We start from the raw sequence: 20,344 nt of genomic DNA, 5'->3' as shown, positions 1-20,344 counted from the left end.
CACAAGCAGCTCACTGGTTCAAAGTGTACTGATGATCTCATTAGGGAGCATATTAGATCATTCGTTTTCTCCTCATTCAACTTATTCGCTGTAAACCAGACCTTCATACTGTTCAGCAGTTGAGCTTCCTGGTCGACCGTTTTCCCTCTAGCTGTCAGTGTGGTGTCATCTGCAAAGAAGAGGATGGAGCCCTGGCTATCTGGGAACAGGATCGAGAGTAGGGGTTCAATAACCTTAAGGTACTTTTTGCTTCCCACTTTAATCACTTGATGAGGCTCCCTCAGGTGAAACCACATGCCTCTTCTTTTCCAAGTAGCTCATGACTGTATTCAAAATTGAACCGTGGACACCGTATTTCTGCAGCTTTCCAATCAATGTGCCACGGGACACACAATCAAAAGCTCCAACCCCCCGACTCTTGGTGACACAGTAACTGCTGAGACTGGTAGCTGAATCTAATAGCCAAGCTCAAATAATTCATAACTACTGTTTTCTCTGTTTGATACTTTGCATGCAATTCATGACTATAAAAAACTGATCACATATTGATTATAAAGTAATAGCCTACCTTTTCAACTAATAAAACTGCTGTTCTATAGATGACAAATCAAATTATTTGTTTAATCGAAGTTTAATAATTGAATGTTTAGTTGGTGGGACAACCGATGGTGAAGGAGAGGACGAAGAAGATGTAGAGATAAGAGAGGACAATAGAGATGAACAAGCAGAGACGCAACCCAACACCGATGTGGATAAGAGAGCAGCTTGCATTATCAGTCAAATTGAAAGAAACTCCACTCTAATGACCAATGACCCATTGGCTGAACAACTAAGAATGTAAGTATTATTGTGAAAAGAATGAAATACTCAATTATATGGATTCAATGATTCAGTTTCTATAATTGTGAAAAACATAGCGTATTGATCAAACTAAATGAGGAAGAGCAGATTTAGTCTCCTAGAATACCTTTTTTCCCCGAAGGACAACAATATTGATATAAACTCACCGGTTGCGGGATGTTATCTCACGCTATCTCCATCTTCATATCTCCGTCTTGCACTTTCCGGTACATTACTGGCATTTTTAGATGGACTGAATATTGTACTTCGACCATGGAGTCTGATAATGATAATAATTTTATTTCTTATCTGTACATCATATTGAATGTTAGAAAAACATAGATTTAATATCAGAATATAGTAGAAAAATATATCTGTTAATGTCTATAGTATACTTGAATTACAACCAAAGCCCATGAATAATATTAAGATTCTGTATTAAAGGTGACATGAATAAAATGTTCATATCACTCTTTATGGATGCGAAAAAGCTCATTTAAACTGTATTGAACATTAGGTTACTTCCAGGTGCCAATTTTCCAAAAAAAATCAACGCATTTTTTATGATGAATTTTTCCAAATTCTTGCTGGTGGACTATTCAGGTTTCTTCAACTGCTCAAAACTTGTTTAAAACAATTCAGTACTCTGCGCCTGGAATCTGAGAAAATTCGTTGTCCTTGTGTGGAGATATTTTCCTGCGGCTGAATCCATGCAGGTGTCAAGATGTTTCCAAGATGTACAAACACAGCAAAGGCAGGATCTTCTCTTGTCGAAATAATCCTATGCAAGGGATTAGAATGTTTTTTTTATAAATTATTCTCAGTATCCGTTTCTGTGCTCCGAAGGACACAATGGACTTGGAAAATCATTCCCGATACATCCTCCAACAACTTCTAAGGATAAGAACTAATGCCTCGAAGGCTCATTTCACAAGAATAACTCATTTATGAATGTTGTCTATCTATTATTATTTATCATTTTTTATAACTTATATTCAATATTCTCATCTATTATTTTCTTTGTTTATTGTAGAGAAACGCTAAAAGAGTTGACGCAGAGTTTGAGTGTAAAACGAACGGTGAGAGCAAAATTGGTTCAAACTGTGAGCCAAAAAAATAAAGTTCATCCAATTGGCTTTTTCAGGAGACTCAAGTATCGTTTGAGTATCGTTTTTACTAGGGTAAGTTCTTTCCATTACCCATACTCATTTCATATTCATTACAAACTCGATCGCGTCAATATTGAACAAGACATGATCGATAATTGCACGTATACTTCGTCTAAACCAGATGAATTGAAAAAAGAGGCTCAGTTGCACAAAAAAGCCTGTTAAATTTCAATCATGATTGAATTTCACAAGAACCAATACTAATTTTTGACAAGAAGGCTATTCCGAATGGTTCTTGAGGCATTTAATCACGATAAAAATTCAACAGGCTTTTGTGCCACTGAGCCGGAATCTTTTATTCTACTAGGCCTACCTATAAATAACAGAAACCACAAATCTTATCCTTTTTCAGAGTCACTTGCTTCCTATTAGTTAGCTGACAATTCCGTGTCAGTATAAATCTCATGCTTTAAGTATGTTATAAAATCAGCTTCATTTTCTGTGAACAATTGTTTTTTGTTACTAACAACTTCAGCAATTGCGAGGAAAACAGGTTTTATTCTACAGGTATGACAAAAGTGAAACTGTTATCCACTCTAGATTCTGTGCTTAAAATTGCCAATCACAACCAAAATTCAAACCAGATTGGATCGGCTGATGGTTAAAATGTTTCAGTAAATTCTAGATTAGCTAGATTTAAAGCAGTAGATTTCTAACTTTGGCTGTCCAAACGGCCCTTGAAAGAGTCAACTTATCGTCACAGATTCAATCAGAGTATCAATCTTTTTTTCAGATAAGAATGTGGATTCATGATTTAGTTTACGGCTATGAGCTATGGTACGGCAGTCTGAAAACAATAGAAGGGCATTTCGGCAGCGATGTCGCTTCTTATTTCAAGTTTCTACGGTGGCTTTTCCTTTATAACTGTTTTGTTTTCATTATGAGGTGAGTGCTCAAGAAATTGGCTATGAGAGTTTTCCAATATTTGGCTCAAGTTAATCCAAGTATATTTTAACAATGTTAATATAATTTTATGCTCAAGCGTTATTTATTTTTTGTTCATTTTCATAATTTTCCTCCATGACAAATTCTAGTCAACTTTTCAACAAAAATAAGCTTCTATTTATCAATTTAAGTACATTTAAATATATGTAAAACGTGTCAAAATTTTCTTATTGGTGATAGTGTTTGTAAAACGTTTTGTTTTTTTGGCAATGAATAATTATTATGAATTACAGCCTGTTGGTTATTTGCTATTCTATAGGATATTGAAGCTTATGTATCAGTAATACCATAAAGAAACAATAGCATAAGTAGATATCCCATGGTATAGGGCGTTTATGTCGTAACTTTTACTGTTATCTCAAGCCGATAGTCCGCGTAGTTCTTTCCCGTGAAGCTTTATGACGCTGGTAGTTTATCATATTGTGCCGTTCATACACTCTTACCCGGTCAAAACAGTAAAAATCGACAGTAATCGGCTTGAGGTAACAGTAAAAGCTGTGACATAAACGCCCTATACCATGGGATATCTATTTACGCTATTGTTTCTCTATGGTAATACCTAGTAAAATGCTTGTTGAAAACTATTGCTTATAGTTTATTTAATTTCCAGCTTTATATTCGTCATTATACCTCAGGGCATCTATGTTGAGAAATATAAAAGGAATGGAGTAGCACACGTTGACAATATCCTCACTTCAGTTTCTGACGTCATGAGCAGTTCAATAAACACACCTTCGAAAAACTTGTCACAATTCTCACTTTCTGACTTCATTACTGGAGAGGTAAGACAGATTTCCACAACATAATATATTATAGTGTCATTCACCTCATACATTATATGACGTGGCATTCACGTATAACAGTTACATTATTTGAATGAATAGCAATGTTTCTTGTGACCATCGAATAACAACCAGTTGAATAGTTATCATTGTACTGTGTGCTTCAACATGCTGAGATTTATTTCTATTCATTTTTTCCTTAGTATGAGAACAAGAATATTATTGATAAGCTCCAGATACCTCTGACTAGGAGGACAGTGGATGGAAAGTTTTATTATGATTAAATTATTTGTATTTTGTATGAAATAATTATACATACGAAATTGTCTCAGAAGATTTGAAAAATTGACCATTCATAACTTGAGCATGTTGATGTTGAAGTTAGTATGCATTTTCATTCTGAAAGAAATTCAATTTCAATATATTTTCCAAAAAAAAACATAATACACGAATATGAAATACAATATACAACATATTTTGGAATCCCCCTACTAGACTATCCATCTCTGTGTAGGGAGGGAGTACCACGTTATTACATAAGCTTAATCTGCACATAGAAGTTAGAAGTAAATAATAGAGAATACACTTAAAATGTAGATCTATTATAAATATTTTGATTATGAAATAGATAATACATATTGTGCTGATGTATTATTTTAATGTTGGAATAAGTATACTTAATACATTGATTGATTAATAGAATCAATAAAAAACAATATTAAATTGAAGACCGCAGTGACAGGGATTCTAGAAATTCTCAGAAGAGAAAATGAGAAAAAACATGAACCAGACAGGCAAAACAGTCAGATCGGTTATATCAATGATAGAATAAATACCAATCAATTGTCTGGAAACTTAGATAGTGAAATAATTCAAGTGCAGTTAATTTATAAAATTTATTTATATTCATGCATCTAGGTAGGCATGTTTGATAAATAAAGACTCACTTATCCATCAAAAATGCATCTATCATTTCAATTGAATATTTGTTTTTTTTTTCAGGGATTCTTTACAAACTCAACAATGTATTATGGATTTTATACTGACCAGAGTCTAAAAATTGGCTCTTTCATTTATTCTATTCCGACGGCATACTTTTTTACTGCCTTCTTCTCCTACTTATTCGTCTTCATAACACTATCAATTAGGTGGGTAAGTAGGAATTTCTTAGAAAGCTAAGAAATGAATTAATTAATCAATCAATTTCAATGAAACATAAATATAACTAATCGATTCGCACTATGTTCATATTATAATGAAAATTATGAATCATTACTGAAAACTTGTAACAATAATAGTAATAATTTAAAGATTTTCCAGCACTCCTAAATTACACAAATTTCTAAATTTTGCAAGTCATCAAATGCTCCATTGTAGATCTCCAATAGGAAACAATTCGAAGTTACCTAGGGAGGATTATGATTAGTTCTATCTATATTGATTTTGCTGCTTCAATTGTCTTGAATAATTTATCATTAGTTGAAATATCAACTTTATTTTTACTTCACTTTACTTAGTTGAAATATCAAATTTTTCTTAATACTTGAATCAAATAATTTTTACAGGATGGCAAGGTCATATCGTAAAAGTTTCATTGAAACTTCAGGTGGTGTAAAAAACGTCTATGCGCTAAAAATAATCTGTGCATGGGATTTCAGTATTGCAGACGAAAATGCTGCTAAACTAAAATCAGAGACACTAGCGCGTGAACTGAAGGTAAATCATAACATCTCATAAACATCTATTTTTAAATACTGTTATTATACTATTTCGACAATATTCATACCAAATTATTACTATCCAACTGTTTAATTGAAGGGAAATTTAATTACTTTTTCCAATCAATTTGCTCGTATATGTTTTTTTCAGATTGAAAAAACGTTTAGTACAATTTTCAATATTCTAATATTAATTCAATAAATTCACTTCATCGGTATTGAGAAATCAAATAAAATTCAAATTTTTTCTTAAGTTCGTTTTTCAAACCTTGAAATCACTTGCTTTTTATAAACAATATCTCTCATTGAAAATTGACAATAGTTTGAAATCAATTAAAAGATCAATAATTATTCAGTTTTATTCAAACTTCAATTATTTAGTTCCAACTTTAATCTCATCCAATATTAAAGTCCATATAGGCCCTAGTTATTTGTAATATACGAAGCCGTATTTTGTTAGAATCGTTCTTTTTGTTATTTATTTAAGATTCAAAAATTAGAAAAGTAGTAATAATCAACCATCCATTTGATATTGTTATTTTGTATGAATTTGAGTGAATAAATTTGATTTGATATAGAATATAGTAGTGCATACAAATTTATTGTTTTTCAGGAAATGTTGACCGATGACCTGAAATCGTCGTACCAGAAGTCGAAATCGATGCGGCGCGTGTACATAGTGGTGGTGCGTTGTGTTGTGAATGTGCTGTTCTTTGTGATGCTGGGAGGCACGGGCGTTCTAGTCTACACTCTCCTCAATCGGCTGCTGCTCAACAAACTCAACAGTCACACCTCGGGCCTTGTCACAGCCATCATACCTGGCAAGTATGCTGTAAGTACCTCACAAACTTACCATCTTAACTCAAGTCACAATACTGATTTAAATGGAAAATAAGTACGGTAATTAATCAGTTTTATATTAATTAAATTACGGTACACCAAAACCATGCAACCAAGTGAAACTGATGAATTACTGGCTGAAACTTCAGAAACAAAATGAAAATACGTACTGGTTTTATACATCAACGTCTTATTATTTCGATTATGGAGAAATACCACAACATCTCTCATAACATACAATCAAATTATTAGACACAAGTAGGTAACCCGTGCTCCACTATGGTTTAATTAAAAACTTGACAAACTGACAACTTGACCATCTGAAATCTTGAATAATTCAAAATAGGCCTATAATTTTCCTCGGTAAATTAAGAATCTTTATGCAAAATTTCAAGTCGTTCAGACGTGTTGCGTCATTCGTGAATTCTCTATCCCATACGTGCATAAGTCAATTCTTTCCTTTATTATATTGTAGATTATTATAGTTTAAATTTATTAATAAGAAACGATACGTAGGCCCTAAATAATCCTTGCTGAATGTATAAAAAAACTTGTGTTGGTTTCAGCCAAAGTTGAGTTCTTCGGTGAATGGCATTGATGGAGATGATGAGAGTGAGCGTGATTGGCAGGTGGATCCGATCTTCATGTCGTTCGTAGTCACCTTCCTGCTCATCATAATGCCATTGCTCTTCTCTTGGATTGTCAGGTCAGCCAACATTATTTATTCATTTACGTTTGGTTTCAGTAACAGACAATTTGAACATTTACTTCCGGTTGCACAATATTATCTATTACATTTCAACCGTAATTAAATGATACTAGAGAGAAAGAAAAAGCTGATTACGTCTTCAAACAGCACTTAATCTCGGTTAAATACCAAGAAATGTTCAAATAGTATTTTTACTAATAGTCTGTAGTTTTACTTTGTACAAATCCATTAATGGAGTTGAATCTAGCGTGAACGACAATTCAAAAGAAGCTGGATTCGCACACAACAGTGACAGTGAACAGTGGAAATATAATTCCCACAAGTTCTAATTGGACTATTCCCATTCAGATCGGCCGAGCGAGTATGAATAATCCCATTAGAACTTATGCGAATTATATTTTCACTGTCACTATTTTGTGGGAATCCAGTTTAAAATATAACAAGCTTTATGACTTGATAAAACGTATCTACTATACAGGGTGTTTCATAAGTAGTGTCGAACATTCTAAGGTATTGTTCCTGGATGATAGGAGACTACAAATGTCATATTTTAAGTGTCCAAAACTCAGCGGTTATCCCTATAGCTGCCATTTTGTTTTTTCACTTGAGAATTTTCATCTCAAGAGCGAAATTATGTATTCATCTGAAATTTGGCATTAATACTTATGTTCTAAAGACTCAACTTCAAAAAATAAAATAAAAATTTTCGATGTAAATTTTCAAAATGGCGGCCATTTTATATTTTTGATTGCAAATTTCACGAAAACCATTCACTTTACAAAAAAATTACAAGAGACGAAAAGTTGAAAAATGTTATCAAAATTTCAAGGATACCTCATTTATTAAGATTGGTCTGAGAATAACAGAGAAATTAATTATTTTCGTACAGCATGCATGATCATAAACAAACAAGATCATCAGAAAAACATTGTAAAATCATCTGGATGGCCATATGGAGCCATACCGAGTTTCAAAGCTTCATCTTAAAAACAATTGGAATTAAAAATGTAATATTGATGTTTAAATAATTATTGTGAAAAGTGGTCATGCATGCAATACGAAAATAATTAATTTCTCTGTTATTCTCCGACCAATCTTAATAAATGAGGTATCCTTGAAATCTTGATAAAATTTGCTAACTTTTTTGTATCTTGTAAATTTTCTTTAAAGTGAACGGTTTTCGTGAATACGACATTTGTAATCTCCTATCATTCAGGAACAATACTCTAAAATGTTCGAAACTACTTCTGAAATACCCCTGTATAGTGTGTATATGAATGAATATCGGGGTTTCTGTTCTTCATAACATTATTTTGTTACATCAAACTTACAGTTGAAACTTATAAGTCAAATGAAAAAAAAACATTTCACACAGTTTTTGTAGTTGGCACCAGTTCTCATGTGCTTGCACATTTCCGCCGCGACCACCAGAGTTAGTTGAATGGCTCTGTATCTTAGCGCTGGATTGGCCTTAAAGGCATTTTTAATTCTTTAAAGGCATTTTTAACTCTTTCAGGGTGCGTTTCTAGACTCATATACACATACATTGGATTTTTCAGCGTTCAGAGAATGCTTCAATGCTCCTGGGGATACTGATAATGAGCTTCTAGTATCAAGTTAATTCGAGTCAACTGAACATTGATTTCATTGCTTAAAAACGCGTCTGCTGTAAAAAAGCTACTTTTTGTAATTAAAACAAAAACTAGGCAGAAAACTACCATTATCAATTGAGTCTAGTTTGATATTAATTTATTGTTTGCATTGATTTATTGATGAAATTATTGTTTTTGTTAATTTTAGGTTTGAGAGGTACAATGATCCACGCACATCGCTGTATATAACCATGGTTAGGACATTTGTTTTGGAATGTGTAGTTGTAGCTGTACTTGTGATATTCTGTTAGGAAGGAGCTCTTCAAAGGTCAGTTAACACATCAATTTTTTTTATGTTTCTCTACTTTCTCCTACAGTCTGTTTAGGGAGCAGAGAGGTACGATGCAAACTAACAAGTGCGTGTGAAAATGGATCTTGAACCAGCAAGACCGATTCAATAAACAGATCTCAGAGTTGGAAATGAGCTGTAAGAAGTCAGAAGTACTGAACTGAATAAAAGCTTTGTGAACTGGTATTTGAGTTCAGCTATTAACCGTATATGATTCATCACTTTTTACGCACATAACAGGAAACTTTGTTATTGTTTTCTCTCTTTTCTATCAACAGACTATATATAAATTATATTGGATACTTGCATTGGATCTTTTTCAATCATTTAAAGTATGTTTAAAAAGTTTTAATATATATTTTGAAGTTTAATAGATTAAATCAACTAAAAAGTGTCAGTTCTATACTATACGATTCATTGAAATTCAGAGTAGAAACTGGAAAGAATAAGGATGGATACCTCAAGTCAATAAATTAAGCAATTTCTTCTCAATCTTTTTTCAAAATCCATTCGATATAGTTTGAAATAGCCTTCTAAAAGGCAATCAAACTAATCAAACAACGATGATTGCTGCTCGCGATCGAGTTTGAAGATTGTCAATAAGGGCGTCCACTCGAATCAGGGATTTATAAAGTCGTGCTGAAATCCATGCAGTCTTTAATCCCAAAGATTTGGTGTAAACTACAAAACCGCTCAGCTTAATTACTAATATTGAGAATGAAGTGATGAGATGATATCAAGTATTTAAATAAAATTTCATGACTAATATTAATATTTTGGAATCTCTCTATAGATTGAACCAACTAAATGTTTCAATTCGATTAAACTATAAATTACAATTCATCATTTAAGTCAATTGTAATAAGATTTTTTTTGGGTTTTCCAAATACTTGAAAAAAGGAATTTTTTCATTTGCTCTCCATTTTCAATCCGATTCAAAGTAATATCTATTGTTGTTTTCTTGTCTTAATTCTAGTGCTGGGAAACTTCACTGGGCCAAGCTGTCTATAGGTTAATTCTTATGGATTTCTTACTCAGTGGAGTAGCTTTAACATGTGTCGAATTTCTACGTAGTATTCTTCAAAGGTAGGTATTTTTTCAATGATCTCTCTTTAAACTATTTATTGAGACTTACTTTTTCAAATAATAATGATAATAATTAATTTATTGTTTTAATAGTACATAATTATTCATTGAAATGATTATACTACTTCAATTCTCTATACTTTATCATTCAGTGATCATTGAAAAACTTTTTTCAATGTTGCGTGGACACTCTCGCATTCCATCATGTTATGTCATTTTTCTAAGTAATACTGTTCTACTATAATTGTATGTTCAATTGCAAAATCGCACAGTGCACTGGCTAAAACTCTGTTTCTGTTTTGATAGCAGCATCCATCGGATATGATTATAACTTTTTATGTGGTTGTTTGTCGTATTTTTAGATAGGAAATCTATAATGCATGAGGTGAATTCATTCAACTTCATTGATGGGGGCGTTTCAATCAATCAAAGTGAAACATTTTGCAAGTCCATGGTCAATACTAGATAATAGTCATCTGCTACATCATTTGCTTTATTTTTGGATTGTCTAGCCTCATTTTTCATTCTGATGTGACTATTCTAAGTTTTCAAATTGAAACCGCAGCACACATCACATTTATATTTTCTAGGCTTATGAATGATTATTTTTTCTTTAGTCAAAACATTGGTGAAGAATGTTCGTTCTACTGGCGTATTACCCTGTTCTTCACACCATATTATATAAATTTCGTGTATGTGGCTCACTGACCTAAAAGTGGATTTCAAGTTTGTGTGAAAGAACTTCTACAATAATGGCTTGGTACTTTGCGAACAAAATTATTGTTTGACAGTGTGGAAGATGCTCATTATTGCTTGAAACCATTATTTTTCTGTTTAAATGTTTTGCAACGACTTTTCTATGCTACCTATCCATAATTTAATTAATCAGGTTTTAGTTAATTAGGTCTTGTAAACAGAGTGAACATAATTTTATACATATTGAACACATTTTATAGGTGAATAAAAAATAAACAGTAAGTGTACTAACATGAATATTGAAAAGCCAATTACAAATGGTTTTATTTATAACACATGACAAGTTCAACAAATTTCTACGTGAGCACCTTCTGTTGCACATAAAATATCTAGACGATATTCAATTTCACGCCTTACATTGTTGATTATTTTTCCAGAGTTTTATGGATTATTTCTGTCCTAAATTACGCCTTCAATTCTTCGTTTCAGATCATCAATATTACATAAGTCGTTGCATGCAACATATTTTTCACGACCATACTGTAAACGGAAACGTCTTTGAACAGCAATAACCGATTTGCTTTCGCAAAACCACAGAACGCACATAGCTTTTTCCTGACGCTCTGTCACCCCACCAATGAGCCGACGTGTGCTTCGATGAAGGTCATCACAAATTATAACAGCTACACTAATGTTTGCCACAAAAATAGGCGCGCTACTAATATTCGTTATTTTTTTATTCACCTATGAAATGTGTTCAATAATTTATGCTAACTCTATATTATAATATATTTGATGTATTCATGGCAATTGTATTAATACTTTTCCATATACCTTTCTACTTTTTTCAAATGTCCAACAATGTATATTATTTTGTTTCAGGCATATTTGCAAGGAACTGCTTCTAGCGGCTGAATTCGATATAGCCAGAAACACATTAAATCTAATTTACAACCAAACATTGTTCTGGGTCGGCTTCTATTTCAGTCCACCATTATCATTAGTAATAGTACTCAAACTGTTCTTGAGTTTTCATGTGAAAAAGGTGAGTAGGAAAAATTATTCTAATATCAATTTGCTCAAGTTCCTAACGTCAGATTTTATTGCTGCATCTTTCCCTTACTGTCAAGTTTTTTACTGCTGCTTCTTAACATGAATGTTGGTGAAAATAAAATACGTTTATTTTTTATTGATTGTAGTATGCAGATATTCAACCATTCTTAGATCTGAGTAGGGCCAACTCGATTCCCAACAATTTCAAACAAGTTGAAAAATGCCAAGCTAATCAATGATTGAGACAATAGAAATAGTAGCTAGCTCTGTAAATGGATTATTTTTTCTGATTAGTAAATTATTGAATACTTTCTATTACAGGTCAGTCTATTGTATAATTGTGCTCCTTCATCAAGTAGTAACTGGAGATCGGCTCAAGCTCAAACGCTATTTTTGGTTTTATCTTTTATATCACTGTTGGCTGTTCTAATGAATCTTGGCTACATCATTACTTCGTAAGTATTTGCACAGCTAAAACTAGTTTTTATACACAGTATTCAACTTGAACACCTTTAGATGAGTATTTTAAATTTTAATTTCTACTGTAACAAAAATAATAGTAATTTATTGGATAGAGTAAACAATATAGTAGTCTGAAAATAAAAAACAGGCTATTGCCCAAAACTTCTTCATTTTCTAATTTTGTCTTAAATTGTCCAAATATTATAATGTAGGTTATTAAAAATAAAAATAATTTTATTTTTAAAAATAAAAATCCAAGTACCCTTTTTGAATTGTTTACTCACAACATGTTTTGGCTATGATGTCATTATCAAGTCCGAAGCATGTTGTGGGTAAACAATTTTGGGTTAACAAGGGTACTTGGATTTTTATTTCTATTCAAGAGTAGCCCTAAATAGTGGTTGATTTGAAAAACTTGAATTACTCAAGGCCCAGCTCAAATACGGCCTCAAGGCCAAACTTTGAAATTGATATTATGGGCTATTTCTGAGTTGGCCTCAAGTGAGAGATCTGCCTTTCCTCTCACTGATGGAAGCGTCTGTAGAATTGCATTTCAACCTGTAGCATTATGATGAGACAAGGCCAGCCTTTCATGTTATGTCACTTCTTCCTAGAAATTTGAGTACCGCATTTTTGCAAACAAACAAGCAATGCATTCCATTCACACGTACCTCTATACTCTTTTATTTCGTAAATAATTAGGTACTTGATTTCCAACAAGTAAATATAAATTACATAAAAAAATTATTTACATTAGATGCATACAAAAACGCAGATACAAAGTATATTGAATGGTCTGTTGAAGAATTCAAAAGTTTGTACATAGCTGATTCTTCTGTAAACAGATAATAATTATCTGTAATGTAATTATTACATCTATTACGAAATTATTAGGTACTCCCCAGACAAGCCTATATGGGAGCTTCAACACATTACATTATTCTAGAAACTCTGCTCAATCATTATTATTCGGAATAACGTAATAATTTAAGAGGTTCTTGAATACATATTATTATATTTTCTTCGTGATAATGGTGGTTGTTTGTCCTACAGCGAATTTAGTGTTTTTTTATCGAGTTACACATAAATGAAATAAACTGTAAAGTTCTGAAAAATAATCTTATCTAAAAATCGTCAATTTCTATTTCCTATTTAATATTTTGTGATATTATTGGACATTGGAATTTTGTTGCTTTCAGAGTGAAAACATCAGACTGCGGTCCGTTGAAAGGATCTGTTTACATGTATGAAAGGATTCTAGAGGGCGTTTTTCAACTACGTCATGGCAATGACTTTTGGGCATTCATAATGTTTCTTAGAAAACCGGGAGTAGTTGCTGGTTTACTTTTATCTATGTGGTGAGTGCATTTATTACATTTTTACAATTTCAAGTTGCATTGATACACTTACTGATGTTTGCACAAACTTCAATCCAAGATTAGTCGTTGATGCCTACTAAAAACATCATAACTGTTAATCTGACTGATACCTCTAACGGCATCAAGTCCTAGTGAAGCCATAATTTTATACAAAATAATAATGATGAGTAGTGCAATAGCTCACTTCCGGAACTCACTAACTCAGATCTAGTTTTAATTTATGTAGGCCTATTGTAGGCCTACAATTTGTACTATCAATTTTGGTAAATTTAACCGAAAGGTTATAGGAAGGTGATTCTCTGCCTATACTACATAGAAAAAATTTATGTTGTAACCAATAGAACACATGATATGCCATTATGATTATCCAACACTTAGAATCGATTAAGTATTGGACTGTAGTAAGGTTACTAGAATCATATTTTTCACTGAAAATTTTGGTGATATTTTATTGAGTCCAGATAATAGAATAATTTATTCAAACATCTAGTGTCATTATTATCACATAATTCGTAAACCTTAATTAGTTAATTATACTGGTCAAACGAAAATCTGAATTAGGCTAATTGTGCTGTCAAAAAATACCCTGAAGGCTTCCGCAACTAAGAATATTTAAAATAGAGAAAATAGCTGAAGGCCACTCTCTTCTGTTGTCTATATTCGCATTTTTTGTCTTTATAATACTTAATAGTTCTATTAAGAAATGGCTGTAAAGCACCTGAAGAATGGAAAGGCAGGTGGCCAAGATAATATATCGGCAGAAATGATAAAGTATGGTGGTGATGACACAGTCAAGAGAAATACATGAGCTGATAAGTTTGATATGGAGAGATGAAACTATGCCTCAAGATTGGAACATAGGTATTATATGTCCAATTTATAAAAAGGGCGATAAACTGGACTGTAATAACTATCGTGGAATAACTCTTCTCAGTGTAGCTTATAAAGTCTTATCAAGTATTCTTAACAATAGAATTAAGGCCTACACAGAACAAGTGCTTGGAGAATATCAATGCGGATTCCGGCCAGAAAGGGCAACAGCAGATCAAATCTTTACAATCCGGCAAATCGCGGAAAAGTTTTATGAGCATGACCTGGATTTACATATTTTATTTATTGACTTCAAGCAAGCCTTCGATAGCATAGTGAGAAGTGAGCTATGGAAAACATTGGAGCAATACGCCTTACCAAAAAAGCTCATTAGTCTAGCAAAAATGACAATGAGTAGGACTGCAGCAATGGTCAAAATTGGTAATAGAAGGAGCAGCACTTTTGAATTTAACACAAGTGTCAAACAAGGCGATGGACTATCTGCAATCCTATTCAATATTGCATTGCATAGAGCTATTGAAGGATTAGACAGGGGAAATATTTTCCACCGAATGTATCAGGTATGTGCATATGCGGACGATGTAGCAATAATTGCAAGAAGGAAAGATGTCCTACAGGAAACGTATTTGTTGCTAGAAAGAGAGGCGAATAAGATTGGCTTGATAGTGAATGAAAGAAAAACGAGGTACATGAAAATATCAAGTAGTCAAGCAAGAAGAGTTCCACAAAACCTCCGAATTGGAGATAAAATCTTTCAAGGTGTAAGGAACTTCAGCTACTTGGGGGTTGAACTAAATAACGAGAACAAGATGGGTTACAGCATAAAGCAAAGAGTATTGGTTGGAAATAGAGCATACTTCAGTAACATGAAACTTTTGAAGAACAGGCTCATATGTAGAAACACGAAACTTAAAATATATGAGAGCCTAATTCGACCTGTTGTAACATACGGCTGTGAATCTTGGACGTTAACAAAAGAAGACAAAAACCATTTAGGCGTTTTTGAAAGGAAAATCCTAAGAAAGATTTATGGTCCAGTTAAAGAAGGAGAGGAGTGGAGGGGAAGAACTAATTCAGAGCTCGAGGCATTGATAAAAGGCCGAAATATTGTAAAATTTATTAAGGCACAGCGGCTTAGATGGTTTGGACATATCTGTAGAATGAACGAAAACAGAATGCCTAAAATAATATTCAAGGAGAGGCTACATTCAAGAAGAAAGATAGGAAGGCCGAGAATAAGATGGGAAGATGAAGTGAGAGACGATCTCCAAAAAATGGGATATAGAGGATGGAGACAATTAACAGATGACCGAGAAGCGTGGAGAGCTGTAGTGGAGGCGGCCAAAGCTCATATTGGGCTGTAGTGCTAAAAAAAAAAAAAAATAAATAAATAAAATAGTTCTATTAATTTGGATTTCAATTTATTAACAATTTTATAAAATTTAGATAATATCTATTCCCCATTTTTCTTTCTTTAAAAAGCTTATTTAATTCAACCAACATCCATCTCGTCGATTACATTTTTACTAGGATTGAATGTATCAACTATTTGGATTTTTATTCAATATAAAATAGCATTTATTCTCAAAAAGATAGTAATTTGACTTGGTCTAATATTAATAATTCAGCCATTTGACACATTATTAATCCAATACATGACGCAAATATCACAATTATAATGTAAGTTACAACAATATTATACTGGTTAATCAATATGTCTGTGGTACTCTTCTTAAAGTTGTGTAATTATTCATTTATTTATTTATAGAGATAAATTGGTAGAATGATAGACAATTTTGAATGATTGAATAAATAAATTGAAATGTCATATTGATTATAACTCTCTGTGCCGGTTGCATAACAGTTGGTTGAATTTTAACCGTAATTAATTCCACGTGAACCAATCAGAAAAGCCGTCTTTTCAAAAACGCATTCTCTGATTGGCTCTCGTGAAATTAATCACGGTTAAAATTTAACCGGCTGTTGTGCAACCAGGCCTGTGTTGTATTGGGTATAGCGGCATAGCTCCGATTGCAAATTAAATATTTATTATTGAGTTCCGAAAAATTTGGAAATTCATAACTTTTGAATTATTATTTTTACCAGTTGGAGTTGAGCTATACTCAATTTTAGTTTGTCCGACTAACAAAGTTTGATTGTTTTTTCAGCGGTGGCGTTTATTATCTTCGAGAGAAATCGTTGGCACAAATGAAAATGGTTGAAATTCTGCGAGGCATGTTGGTGGCGGAGTCCAAGGACAAGGAGTTTCTGCTGACGCAGATCTCGTTGCTGACGGGCGGTCGCAAGTCGAGACCCGGCAGTCAGCCGCAACAACGCAAGACGCCAATGCCATCGCCTGGTTTCTTCATCCAACATCAAAATAGTTTTAGACAATGAAGCCATTTTATAACTAATAGTGATTTTCGAATTCGTAATAGTTTTACAATTTTATAGCTGTTAACAACGAATCTCGTATTGCCAAAGCTTTTAGTTAGTGATCTAACTCATTGATTTCAATTGTGCTTAAAACTTAGAACTTTGTAACTTTAGACGTTTTCAATAATAATATAGCTAGTGAGAAATTTTATATTTTATAACTAAAAGTAGCCTAGCTGAACTTCTTATACAACTTACTATGTATTCAGAAAAGTATATTCTTCTCATGTTGTAACATCTTCATTCAACTTGATCTTGACATAATTTTTTATATTAGGATAAAAAGAAGTAATAATCTCATGACATTCATTGATATTTTCTCAAACTCGAAGATCTTGAAAATGATCAGTATTAAACGTACTTTCTTAAAAACTAATAATAAAGAAGTTATTTATACGGAATGTGAATTTAGGAAAAATATATTTATGATAATACGTACTTAGTGTTCTAAAGCAGATTGACTAGATTTGCATTATTATAAATAATAGTATTTTCCATATTCTTTTAGTTTTTTTGAGACCTCTTTTTTGTTTACTGAATAAACGTTTTTCCCCTTAGACGAATTAGCAAATGAATTGACTGGGATGATCTCTGATAGCTGGCGTACGGTATTCTTTTATATATATTTTAGAATTTTTGAAATGAAACCGTAATTTAAATTTGTGCCTTTCAACCTTCTTAAGTTCTAGATCGGCCAAGATTGAAAAATGTGATATAATAATACTATTAGAAACAAAAGTTGACATTATTGCAACAATTTCAACAGAATAATTTAGATTTAATAATATAAGTTGAGTATGCTCGTATTTTTCATAATCTAGTATAAATGATTTTCTTTCAATTTCAAAGTGGTTCTATCTAGTTCTTGAAAATTTTAAGAATTTGCTCAATATGAATGGAGAAAGATACATCATGATGTAATTTAATAATCTGTGATTTTAACTTTTTATTATAGAGGTTGTAATAGTTGATATTATTGTAAGCTCTCCTAACATTAATGCTTTGTAAAATCGTATCTTCACGAATCTAACGAATTATTTTTCTTTGTAAGAGAGATAAATGATTTGATGCATGCTGGTCATATTGTTTTCATTAGTCAATACAGTATTATTGTCAAACCTTAGCAGATTGGAATTTTATTGTTTGAAGTTATATTAAAAGATCTGAAATGTGATACTATCAACTGCGACTACCTTACTTCATTCATTATCCCACAAAAATTATCTCAATAAATTGAGCTATCAAGAGGTTTTTTCTCCAGATGGTTTTTACAATTATTATATGTCAAAAAGGTATTTGTATAGTTTGGAATAGTAAAGGATGGTTGTCATGAGAAAAAGGTCGGCTAGTGAAGAGAACGTATAGTTGGCTGCCCTGCCGTCTAGTGCTAAACAGATTGCGAGAGTAATCGAGGTCAACACCCAACACCTGTATTTCCCCATAAGACGCTTCAATTTCAACCATATTGCCCGCTTTCAAACACACATTTTGCGACCACATAATTATGTTGGCCGATATCGTTGAAAAATATAAATTTGAGTTTAAAAATGCTTGGCTTAATCATTTAGTTTAAACATGTGTTTGCTTAAAAATGAGTGTGTAACTGTTCAAAATCATCCACACCGCACTCCGCACTGCCGACACCTTTGATGAGTGATCCATTCATCAACATCATATTTTGAATCCAACAACACCGGGAATAATAACGATGAGATCCAGAATTGGCAGGATATCGAGCTGTTTCATTTGACACCAATGGTTTTATTTTGACAGACTGGAAGCATAACTTGTCTACAAGAAATCGATGTGTATGAAAACGGCCATTCTCGTGACCTGACTATCACACATCAAAGTTTTTTTTAATAATAAAGTATGATTGATTATATAAAGCTCAGTGAATGTTAATGGTATTCCAAAATAATTTACAATATAAAACGTCAAAGCCCTTTCATTTGTACGCTTTAACTCTGAAGCTTCAAAACTCATTCCGGTGAAGTTTAGAATTAATTAAATTTCAACGTAACATTGCTCCACACCAAAATAAAAATATTGTTCTTGAAATTGAACCTATATTAGATTATTTATGCAAAATTAAGTTGTTTATATTAGTGGAAGTGCAAAGAATGATAAGCCATAACCGCCTAAGCCAATGTAAATGTATTTATTATCATTATAGGATAACAATCTGGGGTGGAGCTTTCGATAGCCATTTAATTAATTAATTAACGTATTTATCACTCAAAAGTGTATTATTAAAACAATATATTGAATAAACCTCGATTGCATCCAACTAATCTGCTATTTGAAGAATTTAATGTGATGGCTGTAAGGCAATTGTACTTAAAACATTTAGCAAAATATATTATTAAGTATAAAAACAATCTTTCATTAAATGATATAGGTAGTTCAATATGATTTTAGAACAAATACAACCTATAAAAACAAAACTAACAGTAGTTAGAAGACAGCTCATTTATATACGTACAAGATTCATAAATGAATTGCCTTTTGATCTGGAAGCAAGAATTAATTACAAAATACTAAAAAATTGGATAATAGAAAACTATTTCTTTTCAATTGAAAGCATTATCTAATTTTTTTGAAGCGTGGATTATTTATTTTTTCTCTATTATTGTATAAAACCAGGAAACAACCAGTGTAACCAATTTATTCAAGCATAACTAACTGATTGCAACTCTCACCAGCGGGCAAGGATTAATTCCTTTTGCTGGTGATGCCAAATTACACATGAAAAGTATCTAATTATGATTTTGGTATTATTTATGCTTACTTTCTAGTTTTATTATTTTATACTTTTGATTATAAAATTATGTATTTTCTTTTATTTGTTTTGAATAATTATTTATTGGATGGCAAATAAATGATTTATGAATACATTATTCATAGTAAATTCAAATTCATTTATTGCCAAAATGAATTAATATAATAATTTATTATTCCAATTTACAAGATGTAAGGAAGATATCATAATTTTTCCGGTTCATTTTTTGCAATGTTATTATAAAATATACTATACATTTTTATATATTATGCACAACTCAGAATAATTTCGTAGAACATGAATAGTAAGATTCATATAGTGCTTGTTACATTAAGAAGACTCAAAAAAAATGTCCAACTTCAAGGACGGCAAGTTCATTGTGTCTTGTTCTTAAACGTTTATTAGGTGCTACCACAGAATTATAGGAGTTTTCTCTGGTGCTACTAAGAGCAATATGAGACGTTGTACAGCACAGAACGTTAGTTAGAGATTGATTGGTAATCCAATAAAAACGATAGGCCTACATCATTTTGAAAGTCCAAGATTCTATGAGCTTCCTCACGTAAATTAAAATAAAATATTTCATTGAATTCAGTTTTTTGATGGATTTCTTCCTCTTCCTCATAACATACCAATTTTCTAAATATGCCTATAAAGAAGTGCTATAAATTATTT

General features: G+C 32.1%; 1 protein-coding gene across 1 annotated transcript; it reads left to right on the top strand.

The window, feature by feature from the left end:
• Positions 1 to 183: 183 nt before the first annotated feature.
• LOC111051210 (transmembrane channel-like protein 5) lies at positions 184 to 18,070 on the top strand. Its single transcript, XM_039431951.1, is given in 16 exon segments — positions 184 to 239; positions 631 to 837; positions 1,874 to 2,021; positions 2,743 to 2,894; positions 3,565 to 3,736; positions 4,739 to 4,884; positions 5,302 to 5,452; positions 6,068 to 6,286; positions 6,861 to 7,000; positions 8,804 to 8,898; positions 8,901 to 8,923; positions 9,921 to 10,030; positions 11,609 to 11,771; positions 12,101 to 12,234; positions 13,441 to 13,599; positions 16,620 to 18,070. Coding segments are annotated over 16 exon segments (2,304 nt in total). The 3' UTR covers positions 16,849 to 18,070.
• Positions 18,071 to 20,344: the final 2,274 nt, after the last annotated feature.

This window comes from Nilaparvata lugens, chromosome 7 (genome assembly GCF_014356525.2).
Source record: "Nilaparvata lugens isolate BPH chromosome 7, ASM1435652v1, whole genome shotgun sequence".
In the NCBI taxonomy this organism is placed as follows: Eukaryota; Metazoa; Arthropoda; class Insecta; order Hemiptera; family Delphacidae; genus Nilaparvata; species Nilaparvata lugens.
The sequence above is the reverse complement of the archived record's forward strand: the minus strand, read 5'-3'. Positions and strand labels throughout refer to the sequence as shown.